At 36.5% G+C, this 9,749-nt stretch overlaps 1 protein-coding gene across 1 annotated transcript in view; it reads left to right on the top strand.

Annotated features, from left to right (window-relative positions):
* fstl5 (follistatin-like 5) overlaps window positions 1–9,749 on the top strand; it is a 272,518-nt gene that overhangs the window by 132,057 nt on the left and 130,712 nt on the right. The window contains exon 5 of the mRNA XM_015392029.1: window positions 5,371–5,567. Coding sequence (XP_015247515.1) covers window positions 5,371–5,567 — 197 coding nt within the window. The remainder of the gene's footprint in view (window positions 1–5,370; window positions 5,568–9,749) is intronic.

Genomic DNA, 9,749 nt, shown 5'->3' on the forward strand with positions numbered 1-9,749 from the left:
CTGCCTTCCAATATTATTTCTGTGGGTGCCGCTCAGACCCCCACATACCAGCGGTGCGCTGTCAATAGGATCCCATTCAACGGGCTTGTTTGTCAGACATGGTAATTTTTCTAAAGGAAAACTGCTAAGTAAAAAGGTCCTCACAATGTAACAGTGAATATTAGACACTGATTTTTTTTTTTATGTAAGAGGAAAAATGTACATGGAAAAATCTGAGCTTAAAATAAAACTCAAGATTTGTGCTTTATTATGTTGTGTAATTTTCTTTTTCTTCGAATTGATATTATAAAACTGGTATCGAAAAAAGTATCGTTCAGGAACCGGTATCGAAGTGAAGGTATCGGTATTAGTACCGGAACCGAAAATTTTTGAACAATACCCAGCCCTAAGCTCTCCTATACTTTGTATTGCAGAGGAGATACTGCACATGTACAACTTTTAACGAGAGTCTATGGTCAAAGAATTTTGCGTGGAAATACGTTGTCAATCTGACAAAAAATGGAATGACGCTTCACTAGCCATTAAAGATTTAATATTTATCTTGCACATCTAAAAATATATATATATATTAATATCTATAGAAATATTTTAAATTTGATTTAAAATTCAATTACAAAAATAACAAAGAAAATGTATGTCTTAATCAAGGTCATTGGGTGCTTGGGGTTAGAGTCCTGCACGGGTCGAGTTTTACCAACCCGCACCCACCCGAACCCGTTAGGATGACTGCCAAACCCGACCCATCACCCGCGGATATCTTCAGTTCAAATCCGAACCCGACCCGACCCGTTGATATTTAACCCGCAACCCGACCCGTTAACACATCAAGTAATAGGCTATAGTACGCTGCGCTGCAGAACACTGACTTTGGCCTTTTTGGAGGGAAGCCCACACTGCCGGCAGGGCTTTAAGCTACAACAAGGGTGACCCCAGTGCCTGATTAATATAACATTTCTGATGTCCATAACAACACACACACATAAAAAAAAAAATCACCAACTACCTGCCCGCACTAAAAAAATATCCGCCCAACCCCCGACCCGTTTATTTTTATTTATGTATTTTTCACCCGCAAAAGAGCATTTTAGCGGGTGACCCGTCTGTTTACCATATCTTTATTAAACTAGCTTCGGCATGAGCCTCGTCAATTTTTCTCCAGTATCAAAAATGTAAATTATATATATATATATATATATATATATATATATATATATATATATATATATATATATAAATAATTGTATGTACCACAGATTGTTTACTTATATATGTATTTTTGTTTCTGTAGAACCGTGCACCCAACTTCTGTTTTCTTGCAAACTTAGATTTTTGATTTAGGCTGGCTTTTATTTTTATTTGAGACAGGACCTGTAAGTGTCAGCATATATCACAGTGTAGTTTTGGATCTGATAAAATCCATCTATGTTTATAGCTTTATAGGAAGTATAATTAAATGTTTGAGAGAAATTATGATGCAATCTGGCGACTGCCACATTTACCATCTGTGTTGCAAATTTCCCCCACTTTCCAGATATGTGTACCGGTACAAATGAGTCAGATTTTGCGCACAATTTCAAGCTGTTTGGCTTTTTTTTTAAATCACAACCTTTGTGTTGAATTCGGGAAAAACGTGATTCTGAGATCCCCTTTTGTGCGTAAGCAAGCTTTATAAATGAGAGGCCTATTCAGCTGGTAATTCTACTGTATTCTCTGCTCAAATTGAGTTGCAATAAGATTACTTTATGACATATTTTATAGTCTTTATGTTGTATTTTATCATATGGATACAGTAAGAAGAATGAAATGCCTTTCTGAGATTATGAAAACCTCTAACAATGTGTTTAAAATTCTCTAAATCAACTGATCCCTAGCAGGTTATTTGAGTACATCTCTGTGTGTTCCACTCCTTTCTGTGTGTCTACATGCATGACTTGTAAAGTTCTCTGATGTAAGTGACCTTCATATCCCAGGAGCACACCAGAAGCCTTTTATATTTTATTCATTTTTGCCGTTTGTGACCAAGGCGGCCACTCTGACACTGACACTTGTCAAAACCGACCCTTTTCCATGATATACGGCATACTGGTTTCTCCTCCTGTTTTAACAGCTGAAGAAAGCTTTATATTTCTCCTGATAATATATTTCTATTGGTGGCTGGTATGAAACTCAGCTCAGCTCTATCGGTGGTGTTCGCACCTCGATTAGTGTTAGAGGCTCCAGCTCAGACTGAAATTGCACCTCAAACATCTGACAACAACTTTGTGTCTCCTTGGCAGTTCAGGTGCTAACAAACAAAGAAACACAAATGCATTATTCCAGAGATGTTTATGTTTATTTCTTTCCATTATGCTATGCAGCCCTCAAAACTGCAGCAACTGCAGCTCAATGTGTTTCTATTAAGCATTCAATCAGGATGGCTGAACATAAATGAACACTGCATTTTCTAGTGTTACACTGTAAATGAAAATTAATTTTTTTTTTTTATTTTACATCACACATATGCGTAACATTGTGGTGGTCTTTTCAATGAAATACATTAAAGTTTCTTGAGTATAACAAAATGCAATGGTGAACATAGGAAAAATCATTTGCAGGGCACTATACTATTGGATGTTTTTCTATGAGCTATTCTCCATTAGTGGATAATAGACATTAAATGTGTCTTTTTATGCTGCAGACATCCTTTAAAATAATTGACAGGTGAATTGGGACTGTAGTACTGAAAGTTTTCTCGAAGTACTGCATATCGTATTAGAGTTAGGAGTAAAGTTCCAAACTTCAGGGACTTTTGGGGTCTTCATGGGGTGACAGAGCACTATGATGAAAATATAATAAAGCTGGTGTCAACTCTTAAGGCCTGGCAAAGTTTCAGAATGTCTAACAGGTCTTTCAAACCCAATAATGGTCAGGGCGAGGGTTCTTTTTAATCCTCACATTTTAGAAGTTACTGATCATTCACCCTGTGAGAGTGATCAGTTAAATGAGATCTTAAATCCTGGTTTCTGATGTTGCTTTCCTTCAGGAAGTCATCAGCCCTCAATGAGCAGCCAGATCTCATTAGCACACTCCGTAAATCGTTATTGCTTGATCATTGCATACAAAGTTCATTTCTGTTGCAAAAGACTCCATGTAGCAGATATTATTCAGTGATTTTGATCACACTGGAGTGGGTGACAGTGATGTCACTGTGCTTCTCAAGATGTGCAAAAGGAGAACAAAGCCGACTTTTATTAGGGGAGGTACACTTCCAGGCACAACATAGAATAGTTATTTTGCAAGTGTAAACCGTTATTTCTTGTCATTATTTTCTCTATCGCTCCAGCTCAGCTCCACTCCACCAAAACCCTTTATACAGTTGAAAAAGCCTTTGAAGGCAGATTGTAAATATATGTTGATCACACTTTCTGTTGATGTCAGCCTTTGCTCTTGACACCTGTGTAATGGATTCGTTAATAAGTTTCTTCATCACTTGTGAAATGAAGTGGGTGTGGGTGTACATCCTTCTTTATAATATAAACACTAGAGCATTCGTTATGTAGCAGATGGTCATGGAAACACTCTGGCTAAGTACTTACTTAATATGACCAGGCGCCTATTGTTGATGATGTCATCCAGAAGGAAGATTTATTTGTTCGAGTGCTAATTGGCAATGATTTCAATGATTGTTGCCACAGTTATAATTAGAGGTAATTAAATCATTGTTTAATTTTTGTGTTAGCCATAGGCTTTATGCAGTTGTTTATGTTTTTCTTTCTTCAAATTTTTATTTTAATTATTTACTTTTGCACCACAAAGAAAAAAAAAACAACACACAAAAAGCTTCATTTGCAAAAATATATTGCAATGGAATTAAAAAATATTAAATTTAAGTTTAGTTTATACATTTTATATAGATTATTGAGAAACTTGGGTAAAACCAAGGTGCTGGTGTCGGATGTTTACCGGCACAGACCCACCACACTGTTGAACATCCAGGAAACTGACTTTTAGGTAATAGCCCCTTATAAGTACCTTGGTGTTACCCTGAACAGTAAACTGAATTAGATTTACAACACTGATACTCTTTATTGGGATTGTCGGGGCAGTTTTTACCCACCAACCTGTCTGCGATCTTTTGGAGTGAAGGGAGTGCCCCTATAGAAACTTAATTTGACTCTGTTGGCACCATCTGTGGTGTAGATTGTTGAATCAGCAGCTTATCTATAACCAAGAGGAAGATGTTACATGAACTTGGTTAAACAAATTATTCAGGAAGGCTAGTGGTGTCCTATACTGTAGGGTGCCCTCTCGGCCCATTGAAAAAAGTTAGAGACAGAAAGACTCTAGAATGAATGTATACCCTATAAAAATATCACTGTTCGATGATGTCTTGCAGCCACATTGTGAAAGTGGCAGAACTGGAGACTTTTTTCCTGGCAGACAGTTACACCCTAGGTTTATCAAGAGTTTTTGCAGATCCTTTTTTTCCCATGAGTTTGTAGACTTTAAAACTTAAATCTGAGCTTTTTTCCCCCATATTTTTTAATTGAAATGGTCTATTGTTGTGGATCACGCAAAAGTATAATCTAAATTGATATTTTGTGAAAAAAGAGAAGAAAAAAAAACAGCAATTATCATAATTACTACAAAATGTTAATTTGAATGTACAATGTTTGATTATTTTTATATTTTTGTCATGTCAATTTGGTTATATCTTATTCCATTTTTTATTGTCTTGGTTGTTATGCAGTTTTGGGTATGAACATACTTCAATTTGCAGGTTTGGTCTGCTGCTAATCCATCTGAATTTATCCTCTATTTGTGTTCTATGACATTACTTTTTAATACTTTTATTTGTGAAAATATTAATTCTGCAGGATTCTCTAATAATAGCCAGGATCTCACTTTTTTAAATAGATAGAAGGAGAGGCTGTTTAAGAAGCAGTGTTTTTCATCCATCTATCTTCTCCCGCTCAATCCATCGGGGTCACGCTGGGGCTGCTGCCTATCTCCAGCAGTCTATGGGGGAAAGCAGGGGTACACCCTGGACAACTTGCCAGACAGACGCAGAGACACAAAACTATACACACCCACACCTAAGGGCAAAATAGACATGGACTCACCTCATGGACTGTGGGAGAAGGCTTGACTACCTGGAGTGAACGGAGAACTCTCACTTAAATGGGGAGAACATGTAAACCTGGTTCACGCAGAAAGACCCTTGCTGCAAGGCAACAGTGCTACAAACTGGGCCACCATGAAATCACACTATATTATAATAATACCTATTTATATTCTAATCAAAGAGCATGTTCCTAATTTTGCTTAGACTTTAAGTTATTCAACACAAATCATAGTTATTTTTTCTCTCCTTTTTCTTTCCATTGCCAGATGATGACTGCAGGCTGAATGACTACCGTCGGCTAAAAACCAAGATTCTGGATTTGCATGACAAACGATACATGGGTGCTGCTAATCATGGGGCTCACAAGGACAGCATGACAGCACGGAAGCAACTGGTTGATTTGATGTTTAAACGCTTCGATGCAGATAGGAATGGTCTGATAGATGCAAGTGAACTCTCACAGGTAAGCAGTGTAAAGATGTAATACTTTAAAATGTTGTTTGTTTCTACAAATCATTGAAGCTACCCATTTGGCAAAGTCTCTTTAGATTCATAAAACCATTGCAAGTTTTCATAATCTAAGAAAGCTTTGCAAAATCAGCTCAAAAAAAATCTGTACACACGCTGAATTTGTATCTCACTTTGAATATGCTGTGCAGTAAAGCCCATCATTCTCCATGCCCCGTTGTAGATTTATATTTAAACAGTTTCAAATAAAACAATAAGTTTGTTCCTGATAGATAAGACTGACATTTTTAAAACGACAACGGAATAATGTAAAATCAGACACAATTTTAAGGAGAAATCTTAATTTATATTTAATTTTGCCGAACAAATGGCATGTTAAAAATTATTTGTTAAATATAGTACTGTATGAATTCTTCAAGTCCACTGTTTGGAAGTTGCAGTATTTCTTCTTTGATCAGTAAATCTGAGTACATGAAGCAACCAGGTTATTAATTCATGCCAATAATGGAATTAAATGGAAATCAGTACTTTTATTTAACCAAATTCCCTAATATGAGGTTAAAAGCACATTAGGCACAGTAAAGTGCTGGTTATACTCCCGCAGCAGGTATTACGCAGACATTTTTGATTTAAGCTCAATTTTGAAGCGTGGTCTGCGCTATGCTATTCCAAGCCACAATTCAAGAGGGACAATCACATACTAGCTGTAGGTCTAGATACGGAGCAGGGTTCCAGGTGGAAAAAGTCTCCCAGCGTTCTCATGCACCTCACCTTTCTAGCTGGTCCAACTTCAAGAGTAATTTTTTGTAATGGCGGTCATACAAACAAAACAAGCCAGTAAGGTACAAAACAGGAAATGCGTTTGATGTAGAGCGGATGTAGATTTGACCAATCAGAAGCCTCCTGCCTGTGGCACTGCCTGCGGTCACCTACAATTTGGGAAGGATGCAGCAGAGTGTCTGCGGAAGGGGCTGGGACAACTTTGCGTTCACTGCGGCACACACGCAGATGACCTGGGTTTGAAGTATAAAACAGCCTTAAATGGCAGTTCTGCCTCGTGCCGTAACTAAAACCATTGTGGATAAAATCTGTTTCAACTTATTTGTTCCTAATTTGCTGCAGTTATGATAAAAAAAGGCTAATTAATACAATCTGGGGTGTGTTTAAGGGGTTTTACTCTTACTCTTAATTATGAAAAAACATAATTCAAGGCTTAAAAAAGTTTTTTCTTTAAACAAAAATCAGATATAGTAACATCTGTTACAATTTTTACACAGAAAAAATATATAATTTTAAAATGGCACTAAAAGGTTGCATGAAGAGCTGATAATTCTGGAACTATTCTTGATTTATCTCAGTTGTGTATTTTCAGGCGGAAATTGCTTCTGAAAACCTCTGGGCGTAACTGGTTAATGTAAAAACCTGCCAATGGTGTTAAAAGCTATCACAGTATATAATTATAATGTTTTCATCTTGCATAGAAACATCCCTGGAAAATTTTAACTGCAAATGATAGAAGATAATTAGGGTTTATTAGGATTCTTCTTTTTTTCAGAATCTGCCCCTCAAAAATTGGTTCGATAGAATTTATAGAGCAGTAGTTGTTGTTAATCCTACATACTATGTAAGAAGATAATCCTGGTTTAAAGACATAGCTGGAGAATTATTCATGTTAGAAATATGGTTCCTTAGCACATATTTGTATAATGTTGATTTCATGTTCAGCTAAATATGCTCAGTTCATGATTTTGGGGTTGATTTGATGGTAAAAACACTTTGTGGAATGTCCTTGAATAAAAAAGAAAACTAGCATTTTAAAACTGTTAGATGATATTATTTAAATATCAAAATGAAATGCATACATAAAAAAGCAGATGTTGTATATGTTTGTCAGAATCTATTTTGTTTCTGGTATGAGTCAGTCCACATCTTACACTGTGACTGCCTCAACTACCGACATGACACTGCGCCGAACAGCATAAGGGTTCCACAGCTCTATCGACCAGATTGGCAGTGCAGAGGTAGCCCATTTTCCCCCATTGTTTTAGGCGAAAATGTTTGTTTTTTTTAAATCGATACTAAGAACTGAAAGATCAGTAATATATTGGGCAGACGAACATCACGATAAATCATCAAATCAATTTTGTCTCACACCCCTACTTATGTACTGTACATTCAAACAATAATTGGAAAAACTAAAGCGGGAAGGAAAAGCTGAGATTCACCTATTTACTTATTTTAAACTAGATGCAGATCAATGAGAAAAACAACTGAAAACACACTGAACCAACAGGCATGGGAGAGAATATAAACCACTCTGGATCACTTCAGGTGTATCAAGTGGGCAGACTTTCCACTTTTCAATGATGTATCAGCTGGCACATATTCCAGATGCATCAATCTGGTCCGGTAGTGATAATTACCTGTACGCCCACCTTGGTTTTACAGTTGTTTAAAAAAAAAAAGAAAAATAAGAAGGAAAAAAAAAAAAGGACTGCTGCTATGATACACTATCCATCAACCAGATGCTTACTTATATGTCTTTTTTTTTCATATTTACCTCATCAGTTTCATGGTTTACAGTTTCACACTGTTCTTATCTGACATCTTGCTGATTATGTTTTTCCCTCTTTGAAAGTATATCCTCCTTGCCGCTCCCCACTTTTTACTGGATCATGCGTAGGCAACTTAAAAACACTACTGCCATACTTTATAAGTGGGACTCTCACTGTTGCTGTTTAAACATTATAAGTATAGACTGTTGCACAAGCAGATTTTATAATCTTTGCCTTGGCTATCATCTTTCATAATGTCCATAAGTCTTTTAATAAGATTACTTTCATATCAAATGCTTTGCATTGAATTGGAGAGAGCAGTGTCTATAATGATTTTAAAGTTTTAGTATTTAAACCAAAATGTAATCCCTTTGATCATTTAATAATCTTTGTATCTGCATAATCAAATCAAAGGATTAAATCAAGTTGCCTTCCTCTGCATCATAATCTCATCCATTTATCCCTGCCTTTTTCCACCCTGGTAGCTACACAGCATCCCTCTAAGTAAACCTTTTGAAAAGCAATGTGGGTCAAAAGAGTCTTGTGCTCCTGCAGAGCCACATCCTTTAAAAGTCACTACCAAGATGGATGTTGTAAGAAAAGCTTTTTTGTGGCTGGTATAAGAGAGGAGGATATTCTTGGCATAACAAAGTCTCTGCATACCTTAAGACTGATTTATTATGCAGCATATTTGAATAATTGAAGGGGCCTAAGCACCCCACAGCGAATTTTCAAACCTCAATTTCAGATGCTTTTCTAATGTTACCTTCCTGCAGATTCAGTTGATTATCCCCTTTGCACAGGGCTTGGAAAAGTCACCTATCTAGTCAGTAAACCTGGATTAAACACTTTGATTTAAATGTATTTACATATTTTGAGTCTGATGAATCTAAATCTCGTTAGACTTTTTTTACGTTTTAACTACAAAAATGTCAAATGGCGGTGTAATAGAAGTCATGCATTGTCACCATCTCAATCTGTATGCTGATCATGCATTTTGAAATGCAACAAATTCTCTTCAGACTTTTTCAGCCAAAGTGTATTACTCCTCAATCCAGACAAGGTAACTTTTCAAAGTACTAAAATGTGTTTTTTTTTTTTTTTTCATCTTTCTGCTGGTGAAGGTTCTCAGTCATTCAGGTCATAGTCATTCTTAAAAAAGAAATATTAAAAAAAATACCACTGGACTTTGTTTCAAAGTTTGAAGACGTTTCGCTTCCCATCCAGGAAGGTTTTTCAATTCAAAATTTCAGGAATAGCATTGTGTTCGAGGTTGTATACAGTAGCCCAACAAAGCCTTGTTTGTGTTTTGAAAACATGCAAATTGGAACAGACGAAGGGGTCCACCCATTTGGAATGGGGGTCGCTTGGCTTCTTTTGATCACTAAAAGAAGTGGAAGCTTTTACAAGACACATTTACTCGGTTGACCAAAACATCAATTTCACAAGAGAGGATGCCAACAACAACAAGCTACCTTTTCTGGACTGTTTGGTGAGCAAAGAAGGAAATGGAAACCTCAACATTGAAGTCTATATGAAATCCGCTAACACAGACCAATATCTTCTTTTTGACTCACACCACCCATTGGAACACAAACTTTCAGTCATCAGAACCTTACGAC

Source organism: Cyprinodon variegatus, unplaced genomic scaffold (genome assembly GCF_000732505.1).
Source record: "Cyprinodon variegatus isolate N-32 unplaced genomic scaffold, C_variegatus-1.0 Scaffold570, whole genome shotgun sequence".
NCBI lineage: Eukaryota > Metazoa > Chordata > Actinopteri > Cyprinodontiformes > Cyprinodontidae > Cyprinodon > Cyprinodon variegatus.